This window comes from Malania oleifera, chromosome 10 (genome assembly GCF_029873635.1).
Source record: "Malania oleifera isolate guangnan ecotype guangnan chromosome 10, ASM2987363v1, whole genome shotgun sequence".
NCBI classification, from domain to species: domain Eukaryota; kingdom Viridiplantae; phylum Streptophyta; class Magnoliopsida; order Santalales; family Ximeniaceae; genus Malania; species Malania oleifera.
Window position 1 is genome coordinate 24,665,194 of NC_080426.1, and position 13,071 is coordinate 24,678,264.

General features: G+C 35.1%; 1 protein-coding gene across 16 annotated transcripts in view; it reads left to right on the plus strand.

The window, feature by feature from the left end:
* LOC131166090 (uncharacterized) overlaps positions 1–13,071 on the plus strand; it is a 98,052-nt gene that overhangs the window by 56,774 nt on the left and 28,207 nt on the right. For all 16 annotated transcript variants that reach the window (XM_058124350.1, XM_058124355.1, XM_058124364.1 and 13 more), the window contains 2 exons: positions 1,615–1,663; positions 8,833–8,903. In XM_058124350.1, the coding sequence (XP_057980333.1) occupies positions 1,615–1,663; positions 8,833–8,903 (120 nt within the window). The remainder of the gene's footprint in view (positions 1–1,614; positions 1,664–8,832; positions 8,904–13,071) is intronic.

Genomic DNA, 13,071 nt, shown 5'->3' on the forward strand with positions numbered 1-13,071 from the left:
TAATTTTATCTGTTACCTTTTCTTTTTACTAGGTGAGAACTTCTTGTCCTCTTGATTGTAGTTGTTTCCTCTCTTAATAAATTTCTTTTGCTATAAAAAAAATACTCAAACAAGATCCTAGTTCCTAACAAAAGATATTTATAGCGAAACACCACTACATGACCAAGTGACCTAAATCAATCAAAATTAGCAAAATAGCTTGAATATTGAATAACAAAAAAAAATAACATGTAGAACTTGCGGGACCTTGAAAATTTGGCTTTTGAAAATTTTGCAGACTGGCATCTTTAGCATCATGCGTTACTTGAGGATTGTCAAGGTGTATTTGCAATTTATTTATAGAGGTGCATCTGCCCATGAAGTATTGAAGAGAAGCACATTAATATTTCGATATATTTAAATGACTATTATTTAAGTTTATTATGTCATTGGGAAATCAACACTTATAAGCGTATGCTTGAAGAGGAAGAAAGGAGGGAAGTCCAGGTGCATTTGAGTAGTGATGATGGGTTCTACCATAGGATGATAATGTACTTTTCATGTGGTATCGATGACTTTCCCCATTCAAATGAATCTTGATTATTTTGTATATCTATGTCGCTTTGTCGTGAAGTTATTCTGTGTTTCAGTGTTTAGCAATGAATTGTCATTGATTTGAGTCTTTTTTGACTACTGTAAATATTTTCCGCTCAAAGTGGAAGCCTTGTGCACTGGGTACAGCCGTTTTTACTTATTTATTTTTTATTTATTTTTTTTATGTTGCTTTGTCGTGAAGTTATTTTGTGTTTCAGTGTTTAGCGATGAATTGTCATTGATTTGAGTCTTTTTTGACTACTGTAAATATTTTCCTTCTTAAGAATGGCTGGTGTTTATTAGACCTATTGTGTTTTAAAAAGACGGCTTAAATGCAGTTCATATTTTAAGCCCTATGGTTCTATACATAGGCAAAAACATTTTAAGTGAAAATTTTAAAATTAATCAATAAGAGTTCTCTACGAAGTTTTGCATATTTTTTGACAGTGAGACTATTGTTTTCTTCTCGATGGGACTTTAAAGACCTTAGTGAGATTATAAGGTCATCATCTTCTTCTCCTTCTTGTTTCTATTTCCACTGTAATGCTTTTTTCCAAGCCCTTCAATAATCCTATCTTGAGTTGGTAATCTTTTTAAGCTACACTAGCAATTAACATTAAATATCCCCTTTTTCATACAATTGTAAATTTCCAGGAATTACTTCCCTTTTAAAGTCCACAAGAAACCTAAAATCATCATCAAGCATTCCATACTCATTAGTTCATGCACTAACTACCTAAGCCCCCTAATGTTAAAAAAAACCCCAGTTTAGTTTTACTTTTTTTGTCCCACATCACTTAGTTTTGAACCTTTTGCTCTTGATTGAAGATCCATTCTAGTAATTTCTCTTACTTGTTGGAAACTGGAAGTATGATTCTCCTTTGATTCATTCTAGAGTCATTTTTTTATTTTTATTTTTTATTTTTTGTAATTTACTGCTTGCAATAGTTTACATGGCATAATACATGAAGCTTCCACTGCTTGTAGTAAATGCTGATTTTTTTCTGGAATCTCTGTACTGAACTTCTTAAATCTTATCAGGGGGATATTGTGAGGCTGTTTGCCAATGATCAGAACAAGATTACATGTGGTAAGTGGTTTTGCAGTTGTTTGATGTTGGATCCAAAGAAACTAAAAAAAATTCTCATTACATTTTGAACTAAATGTGAACAATTTCTTAAATATATTGTAGTGTTGTAGATCCATCTCTTTAATTGCTTGTCAAGCATTATGCTGGGTGTGTTGTTTAGTTCTCAAACTAAAATCATTCTTCTTAGTGTTGGATGCAGAAATTTTAAGTTCTTTTGTTCATTAGTGATCATTATTTCTGCAATGTAGTTTAAACAAACATGTTTTTGGTAGAGAAGAACAATAGTTTATTGTTTCTGTTGTAAAGTCAGAGATGGAAGAGAGGAGAAGAGAAGAAAAGAAGAAAAGTGATGAAGAAAGCAAAAGAAAAAAGAGGCGGCAGCTTCCTGGAACCTTAAGTTCAGCTCTAGGTCTGCCCTCTTATGTATTAATAATGAAAAGAACTTGAAAGACTAAAATACCCAACTTGTATCACATAATTACTAAAGTAGCCCCTCTCTTCTAACACTCCCCTTCAAGCTGGGGGTGTATATCACCAAACCTCAGCTTGTTACACGACTAGACAAGGCAGGCTTAAATAAAGCCTTAGTGAAAACATCCTTTCTTCAAGGGATTTCACAAACGGAGTTCTTAATCTTACAACCTTCTTTGACACAAGTCGCACAACATCCCTAATAAAATGAGAGTCAATTTCAATGTGCTTTGTCCTCTCATGAAAAACTGTTTCTAGCAAGATAAATGGTAGCTTGATTATCCCAAAAGATATATGGGCTTTGTAACCAAGAATCCCATCTCTGACATAAATGAATTAAAGTACATCTGCTTGCTCACAGTGTGAGCAGCTCAGTAGTATGAGCAGCTTGATATTTTGTTTCAGCACTAGATCTTGCTATAGTAGTTTGTTTCCTCCTAGACTAGGTGACTAGATTACCTCCCACTAGTGTACGGTATCTACTAGTAAAGCTTCAATCATCAATCGAGCCAAACATCTTAAATTATGTCTGGGCCCAAACTCTTGCCCATTGGACTTTGAATAAAATTCATGGTCCACTTGAGGAAATGATTTGTGGAGAGCCTCAGAGGCCTCCTGAAAGGCATAGGGCTGTAAGAATTGCTCACGTAAGGGGTATTAACTTCCAGATTAGGGTGCAAGTTGTGGCAAGGATTTTGCAATGAAACATGAGGATGTGCAGGTGGAAAAGCAGCAAAATCATGTGGAGAAGTCAAGCGGATCAACTAGGTTGGTTAAATCTATCTTTGGTGGGTGAAGTGGAGAGAACAAATGGTGCGATATTGTTGGGTTGGCCAGAGAGTTTCCTTTGGATATGGTTGAGTATGGGGTGGAGTGGACGCATCAACCTGCTAGTCATCTGGGTTTGGTTAAAGTTGGTCGAGGCTTGCGTATAGAAGTGGATCACAAGTTAAGGGACTGTGATGTAAGATCAAATGATGGTTAGGTGAGTGTGAAGACCAATTCGCTAGGCTATAGGACAAGAGGGGCTGTAGAAGGAAAGTTCTCTTCTGCATGGGAGTATGTTTTTAAATTTTTTTTTTTTTTAAAAAGACACAGATGGTAATTGCTATATTGAAGAAAGGCAGAATTATTTGGATCAGTTTTGGATAACATGGGTAAAGAAACAAATTGTCTTGAGCAGAAAAGGAAATGGGGAGGTTAGTCCCTAGTGAGTTTGGTATTGATTTTGTTTGTGATGGTGGACTATTACAATTTTACTTAATGAGGTTCACAAACAACTTGGGCATGCTTCGTTTCTTCTCAATTACTTTCGAGTATGTTTTACGCATGGTCTTAAATTTCCACGAAACTATCAAAATTTTCGTCGAAATTTGCGATTTCCGTCACCTTCAAAATCGAAATGGCAGTCGATTTCCGTCTTGCATAATTTCCGTCGAAATCTCAATGAATCATCCGAAATTTATCGAAACCTCAAAATTTTAGCAAAATTTGTCGAAATTTATCAAAACCTCGAGAGTGAAGTGAAATTTCTCTTTTAATTTATTTTATTGAAAAAAAAGGTTGTCACAAGTGCTTTTGAAATTATATAAAAAAATAAACTTATAGTAATATTTTATTTAACCATTCATGTCTAAGTTATCAATATTTGTATAATAAATAATATTTAAATGATTTATGAATTTCATTTGCATTAACTAAATGTGTTTAATGTACATCATCTTATAAACATGTTTGATTCACATACTATTTTACAACTTTTCAACCTCATACAAAATATAGATGTATTTAATTTGTAATATATTAGTCTTAAAACTTATATTTTTATGTTTGTTAACCATTTCTAAAGTTTCACAAAGAATTTCATGCTTTACTACTAGTTTCCGTTATTTTTTCAAATCGAAATCGACATCGAAATCGAAATTTCCGTACTTTTGGAGCTTCGAAATTTGAATCGAAATCGAAATTTAAGACCTTGGTTTTACGTGCCTCCATCTCCCCTTGAAGGTTCGGAGGTGGTCTCTATGTTTGAGGAGGATGGGTTTGATAAAGAGGTGTTGGTGAGTAATCAATGTAGGGATTCTGTTTCCCCCCTCCCCCAAAAAATTAGTGGGAAGAGTATTGAAACTCTCAAGATGGATAAGTTGGGGTTTTTTTTTTTTTGGATAATAAAGAAGAATTCATTAACAGAATAAGAATATAAAGCTAGGAGAATAAGACATCTCCTTAACAAAGTCTGGAAAATCGAGATAAAAAACACAAGGACCAACCTAAAGACTAAAAAACACAAAGGAGCAACCTAAAGACTAAGGAACAAAAGAGAAAAACCCAGAACGAACTAACTCTCCCAAACATATGCCAGTTGCGCTGAATATCAGAAAAGCTCAGCCCCTTAAAATTCCTTTGTCCCACACACCAAAGAGAAGCCAAATAATGCATCTTTTTCCTTGTCCCACACACCAAATTCTATATGTTGGGATTGTGGATGTCTAATCTTGTATGACAAGAAGTTTGTGCAGATGGAGTAAGGCGAGGAAAGGTCAGTGAGACTTAGCTAATTTATAGTACTCTATGAAGTACAATGGCAAGGGTTCAAAGAGGGGTTTTTAACTAGGGTGTGTTGTTTCTTTTTATTTTTCAGTTTTTTTTCTTTAATGAGGATTTCCATTGCTCTCCTTCTTTCTTAATGCATTTTCTTTTATTATCAAAAGAGAAAAAAAACAAAAAAATCAAGGGTGTGCCACCAAAGCACAAATGAAAAAAGGAAATTACCTAGTGTGTAGGGTGCCAAAAAAAAAAAGAGTCAAGAATTACGATAGTATTAATGAAAAACAACCTACAACCTAGTATGCTACACTGCAGTGATCCAATGGGCTTTACAAACATGTAAGGGCTTAGCTGATCCTTTAAAAGCTATTTTATTTTCGTCTCCTCCACAAAAACTAAAATATGGCGAGGGGAATGAGGGACAAAGCTTTCCTCCTTTCCTTGCTGGGTCTTCAAGGCCCATAACTCTTCTTGCATTGTTCTCATAGTGACCCACTGCTGCCTGGTCATAAAAGAGGCTAAGTTCCAAAGTTTTTGGTCAAAAGAGTAGTGCATGAGGATATGATCAATAGATTCGGCCTTATCCAAACAAAAGAAGTGCTTACTAACATGGGAAAACTCCTTTTGCTATAGATTATCAAGGGAAAGAATCTTCCCAAGTATTGTGCTAAGGCTTGATATATATTGTTAGGCCACAACCTAACAATTTAAGATTTTGGGTCAATTTGGTGCCCACCCATGCATGTCAAGTCTGTGCATGAGGACCTTCAAATGGTATCAAAGTCAGCCACAACCTAATGACTTAAGCTTTTGGGTCAATTTGGTGCCCACCATGCATGTCAAGCCTACGCATGAGGAATGATGTTAGACTATGATTCGAGTTGGGCTTGAGTTTTCATGCATGTGTTCCCATGGATGTTGATCCTGTAGAAAATGAGTGGTGAATCCCATGGATTCTAATCCCCAAATAAGTGGACTGCCATGGCTTTCAAGGCTTTCCTTGAATAATGACTCCTAGTTGGTTGCATGACAGTGAGTGATTAAGAATGACTTTTGTTCAAAAGGGAGATTGTTGAGAATTCTTCTTGTGAGTTTGCCCCACATTGAAAAAATTGAGTAAGTGATGTGTACTTATATGCATGGTTGGGCCGAAGACCTAATAGTTTAAGCTTTTAGGCAAAGTGGTAATCTAACATGGTATCAACACCATGTTTTCTTAGAGGTCCTACGTTCTAGTCTTGTTGCCTGCGCTTATTTTTCTATTAAGAATTATCTTATTCCCTGTCATGGGTGTTGCGTATCATTTGTTTTGTCTCCACATGTGCAATTGGGTTCCACGTGTAGGAGTGTTAAGGCTTGATATGCATTGAGCTTAAGCTTGTGGGTCAATTTTTTGTTCACCCATGCATATCAAGCCTGCACTTGAGGACTCCCCCGGTCCTAAAAGGCTTGCGTTTGTTAGTGATCAATGGAGTAAGATTTAGATGAAATAGAATTTCAATAGATTTTACTAACTCATACTAGATTCAATTCTAATTGTGTTCATGTCGAATGCGAACTACTCAAGTAGCTTAACAAGTCGAATTCAAATTTTGCATACCACTCGCAAAGCTAATCGAGTTTTTGTAATTTAATTATTTTTATATTATACAAGTCATATAATATATATTTTACTTAGATATCCAAGACTATATGTTCATTATATAATTTTATTATTAATTTGTAATCAAATTGAGCCTAATCGAGTCAAGTTTAAATTTTTAGAAAACTTGCAGCCAAAAAAAGTTCGACTTTAATAATGTTAGATTACTACTTTACCTAAAAGCTTAAGCTATTAGGTTTTGGGTCAACAATGCATATCAAGTTTTAACACTCCCCAGCACATGCAGCCCGACAGCACATGGACAGATAAATGCACGATAGATAACACCTGTTATAGGGAATACAATAATTTTTTAAACATCACACAATAAACATGGGCAACAAGACTAGAATCAAGGACCTCTTGGTAACTAGCTTCAATACCATGTTATTACCACTTTACTTAAAAGCTTAAGTTGTTAGGTTGTGGGCTAACAATGTATATCAAGCTTTAACAAATAATTTTCTAATCAATTGCAACTTTCAAGATCAACTTGAATACACATTATATGTAAAAAACATAAATATCTAAAAGTTAAATATTTAAGAATGTCAAAAAAAGTTTTAAAAAATTTCAAGAAAATTCATATATTTGTCTAAAACATCCAGATTGTCCCTTTTTTCCTTTATTCTTCCCTTGACTTTCTCCTTGGTTCTCCCAAGCCAAACATTTTTTTTGTTTTTTTGTTTAATTTTTTTTTTTTATTGAACAAACTGGGAGAATGCAATGTATGGCTAATTGGCATGAAATTTTGAAGTGGAGAGGGGGAAATAAATAGACCAAAGGACACAGGGCAATTAGTGGAACGAGGAGGTAGTGTCAATCACCACTCACTAGGCCATGTGAGAAATGCCAAAAAATAATAAATAAATACTAAGTTGTAGCTTTACAATGGGCAGCTGAAGAACAGTACAAAAAAATCTGGAACAAACCATCAATAGGAATATTTATATAATGGAAAGCCAAGGATTGTGTGGGATAAATTTTTGTCTTCTTTACCCTTCACATTTATAATATTTATCAATAGGAATATTTATTTAAGGTTGGAAACGAAGGTCTCAGAAAATCAATTTGGTTTTATGCCTAGGAGATCTACCACAGAAGCTATTTATCTTTTAAGAAGATTAATTGAAATGTCTAGAGAAAAGAAGAGAGACTTGCATATGATATTTATTGACCTTGAGAAAGCATATGAAAGGATACCTAGGGAAGTTCTATGGTGAGTTTTAGAAAAAAAGGGTGTATGTAGTAGGTATACCGATGTTATTAAGGATATGTATGATGGAATAATGACTAGTGTAAGGACTATAGATGGAGAAACTAGAGAATTTCCAATCACCATAGGTGTACATCAAGGACCGGCTTTGAGTCCTTATCTTTTTGCTTTAGTGATGGACCAATTAACTAAGAGTATTCAAAAAGAGGTTCCATGGTGTATGTTGTTTGCAGATGATATTGTATTAATTGAAGAAACTAGGGATGGAGTAGAGGCTGAGTCAGAATTATGGAGAGAAGTTTTGGAATCTAGAGGCTTTAGGATAAGTAGAAATAAGACAGAATATATGAAATGTAATTTTAGTAATGATAGGAGGAATATTGGAGACAAAGTTAAACTTCATGATGAAGAAATAAACAGCACTTGTAGATTTCAATACCTTGGATCTATTATGCACGCTGAAGGAGAAATTGAAGATGATGTAATGCACAGAGTTAAAGCAGGTTGGGTAAAATGGAGAACTGCTTCAAGTGTGCTCTGCAATCGTAGAATATCCTTAAAATTGGAAGGGAAGTTTTATAGGACAGCTATTAGACCAGCTATACTATATGGATCGGAATGTTGGGCGACGAAGAAACATAATATCCAAAATGTAAAAGTTGCTGAGATGAAAATGCTTAGATGGATGAGTGGTATAATATTGAAAGATAAATTAAGGAATGGAAATATTCGTGGTAAGTTAGGGGTAACTCTTATAGAAGATAAGATAAGGGATGGATGACTCAGATGGTATGGACACTTGCAATGTAGGCCACATAGTGCACCTTTGAGGAAGAGTGACTTAGTTACTGTGGGGGGCAATAGAAGGGGTAGGGGTAAACCTAAAATAACTTGGGAAGAGATAGTGAGTAAGGATTTAATATCCTTGAATCTATCAAAAGAAATGGTCCATGATCGCATAAATTGGCGGAAAAGGATTCATATAGCCGACCCCACCTAGTGGGACTAAGGCTTGGTTTTGTTGTTGTTGTTGTTGTTTACCCTTCACATTAATTTATGAGAAGAAAGATGGGAAAAACTATGTGTAATTGGCCAAAGGTATATTTTGGGCACTTTCCAAATTAGTTAGCAACCAAACTTTTAGCTTGAAAATTTTTCTAAATGTTGTGTGAATATTAATCATTTGTATCCCTTATACATTTGTAAATTATTCTTTAGACCTTTGGCTATTTTTCTTTCACCTTGAATGATATTTTACTTGCACTATTTTCTGATAATCATTGTGTATTGTAGATCCTGAAATGCAGTTAGAGATTGACACACATATTTCTAAAGGTCAAGCTACATTCAGCATTCTGCGACTGGTAGGTTTTTAAAGATTTTTCACTTTTTTCTTGATAATATAAAAATAACATTTAGTGTGTCTTACCATCTCCTAACAGCTAATATGCTTTAAGATGCTAGTTTATCGGGAAAATGGTGCTGAAATTCAAACATTCAGATTGGAAGATATATTTGAAGCCATTTAGGAGGAAATCAATATAGATACATGTATTCCCAATGTATCTACGAGCTTTAGTTTAGACTTGGATTCAAGTTTTCTGCTTCTCCATCCTGCATTACTTGTGTTCCTTTGGTTGTTAGTTCTGTTTCCAAGTTGAACTTTCTCCTTTGGTCTGCCAGAAACTTTAAACATTGCAGGGCATTTTAAAATGCTTTTTGGAATGCTACTTTTTTCCAAAACAAAAATTCTATTTCATGAAAATGAGCAACATTTTTTTTCCCCTAATATCATTTTTAAGCAGGAAATATTTTTAGTAACTACAGCTGATGCTAAAGTTTTTTGAAATTGGGGAAATCCCATGTTTAGGGGCTTCTGAAAAGGAAAACAAGGGCACTTGAGACAGAAAGGCAAACCAGTCTGTGGGTGGTTGTACTTTTTTCTTTTGTAGTCCTCAATTTCTTATGCATCCCCTTTTTTAAAGCACAATTTACATTGTTAAATGACTTCTCTTTTGGCCTTTGGACCACTGCCTCAGTGTGAACCTAGGTAAAGTGGACCACATGGGCTCTGTGGTTGCCTTCGAGGGAATTTTAATTGAGATCTATGCTTCCTATGGAGCTCATCTCATTTTGTTCTACCATTGTGCTAGCCTATTGGGGTTATGCCTTATCAGGTTATCCTAGGGGAAAGCATGTGATTAGGTGCTGTCGTCCTTTGATTATATTTGTATTTTCAGTTGTCTTGTGGAGATTGGATTCAAGTAAGTAATGGAAATGTGAGGGTGTTTGAGGGTTTCCCAATATTCAAATAAGTGAAGAACTAAGAAAAATTGCTATCTTTGTAGGTCTCTCCGATAACACCTTTAAAGAAATCCAAACCATGTTCCCTGCATTCAATTCTGCGAGCCTGTGACTCCCCAAGGACCTTTCTCATTGGAGATGATTCCTTAGTATGCTGTAGAATCCTGTTCCTTTTGTCACAATCATACGCACATCATTTGACCTGGGAGGCGGGGACTGATTACTTAATTGGTCAGTTGATGTTTAGGACGCATTGTAGCTTCAGAGATTTTGAATGTGGACAGGCATCTCTAATGGTTTCTGGCGAGGACTAAAATTTTGATTTTGGTGGAAATTTCAAGGGTCTCAATTTATGGCAATTTCCATGGAACTTTCAATTTTGATGGAATATTTGATTTTTATTTAAAGCACATATGGGAAGTTTATAATAAATGGTGTAAATTATGACTGAAACTTTTGGAAATATTAAAATAAATTGTGAATAATTTAGAAGCAAAATAAAAGACCACACATTTAGCTCCTTTTCAAATTTTTGGTTAAATATAAACAATTTTAGCTGGTATTTTTTTTGGCCTAAATTCCCAAAATTTTGTGAATTTTGGCTGAAATTTTTGAAATTCTTGAAATTTCCTTGAGCCTTGATTTCTTTTCAAACCCTCCTGAAATCTGAAATAATTATAGGTGAAATTCCCAAATTTAAGAGTATGGTTTTGAATGGAGTGGGTGGGTTTTCTGGGGCAATAATTTTCTAAATTTCCATAAAACAGTCTGCTGAGACATCTGGACAGTTGTATTGTGTCTTTAGGTGAAGCTCTGAAGTTAGAAGTTTAGAGTCCTTGGAGAAGGCATTTGGACTCATTATTCTAGCGTTGTCCCTAGATATTGGTGCTTGATATGAGTTCTTTGTTCAATGAGAGGCCTCAACAGACTGAATCATGCCTTTCATTTGGGATATTTGGATGAACAATCTAACACCATTCTGACGACATGCTTTACTAAAGTATGGTGAAGGGCTCATTTCTAATAGTAGTTTTCAAAGTCCAGAATAATTGATGACTGTAGTTTGCTTCGATGTAGAAAGTTTTAAAAAATAACTCTTTGTGGAATTTGTGTCAAAACACTTGTTAAGGCTTGATATTGTTTGCCCACAACCTAACAGCATAAGCTTTTAGGTAAAGTGGTAATTTAACATGGTATATGAGCCATGGTTGCCAAGAGGTCTTTGGTTTTAGTCTTGCTGCCCACATTTATTGTTTTGTTGTTAAAAACTATCTTATTCCTGTAATGGGTGTTATTTTAGCGTTTTTTAATTTCTCTATGTGCAGTCAGGCTGCATGTGTGGAGGGTCAAGCATGGTTTAAAAACTGGGCCCAATGATTGACCTAGTGAAGCCACCAGGTTGGTTCAACCGGTCGGACCAGCAGGTTGAACCGGTGATATTATAATTGTGCATTACAAAGAGAGATGATATTAATATTAATAATTATTATCATATTTTTTGGATCAAGGACTTTATTTTGAAGAATGATAATAAAAGAAAAATAAGTAGAAAATTCATTTTTTATTATTATTTTTTATATTAAACACCATTAAAAATAAATATTTATTTAAAATTAAAAAAAAATATTAATATTGTGCAAAATCAAAATTTTGTTTAATTGATTTATACATATTTTATTTTCTTTTTTTACTTTCGATGACCAAGGATGAAAATTTTAGAGTTTTTTATATTTGGTGTTATTTTTCTTAATATTTGAAGCTTCAAACCACGACTTTAAGGTAAAAGATATAATTTTTTGTAAAATTTACTTTTTTATATATAATTTTATATGCACATGTATATGTAGATGTGTGTGTGTGTGTGCGTGTGCGTATGATAAACACAAAACAAATGTAGCTTCCTCAATAAAGCCCTTGCAATACACACTTGAGGTCCTGGGTTCTATCCCAAGCGCCTCCCAAAACACCATGCTTTTTCAGTTTTAACGAAACCCAGGTCAACCTAATCGACTCGTTCATCCAAGCGTGACTAGGTTGATATGAGTTCACTCTATATCCAGTTTAAGCCCTTTACTCGGATGGTGAGTTGACTGGTCCAATCGGAATAGACTGGCCGTTCTGGTCCGGTTTTTAAAACTATGGGGTAGCTGTTCTGGTTTTGTTTTTAAAACTATAGGTTCAATGCTTCACATACATTGTTGGGCCCAACCTAACAGCTTAAGCTTTTAGGTAAAGTGGTAAAATAACATCGACAAAAATGTGGTCTTATGAGAAATACATAATTCTTTTGTAGAACTTGATCCCTAGATGTATTTATTATCAATATTTATTCAACAATGATAACAACAACCAAGCCTTAACTCCCTCTAGGAGTCTCCTTTGCAATTCTACATGATCTAAGGTAATATCCTCAAAACATTGGAGTACTATGGATGCCCCATCTAATAATCAATAAGGTTCCATGTCATGGAGATTTGACAAGTTTAATGTTGGCTGTTAGCCTGTCACCTACCTAACGCAACTCTTCTCTTTTATTTGGGCTTGAATTGGTTGTAAAGAGTTAGGGAACTAAGTGTGAGAGAGGTGGAGATGTTTTGATCAAATCCTCAAATTATATCAAACAAATAAATAGTAAGTCAAGGTTTAACTCCCTTGAGCATATTGAAATATTTAGGTCAAATATTAGTGGATGTTTGCATCCCTAAACTTGGAGACAAATTCAAATCAAGTAAATAGCCTCCAACAAATGTGAAGGAAAGGCTGCAACATGCCCTCTCTAGATGCAGATGTGGTGTGGCCCATGTGGGAGGGAGCCTTGGTGTAACAGTCTTGGGTTTGGGCCCAACTCCAATGAGGCGTTGTTCACTTTGGCCCATTGGCCTCACGAGTTTGTCCTATAAAAGGCCCCTCACATAGTTGGAGCCTAAACCATCCTTATAAGCCCAAGATTTCCCTAGCACACATCCGATATGAGACCGTGATAGGATCTCTCGTTTGATCTTTGACACCCTCGTCAGAGTGGCTTACACCTTTGTGTAGGATCCATTTACATGATAGTACTCCTAGGGTGGCTATAATACCAAATGTAACGGTCTTAGGCCCAACTCTAGTGAAGTATTGTCCACTTTGTTCTAGTGGCCTCACAGGTTTGTCCTAGGGAAGGTGCCTCGCATAGTTGGAGCCTAAACCATCCTTATAAGCCCAAGATTTCCCTAGTACACATCCGGT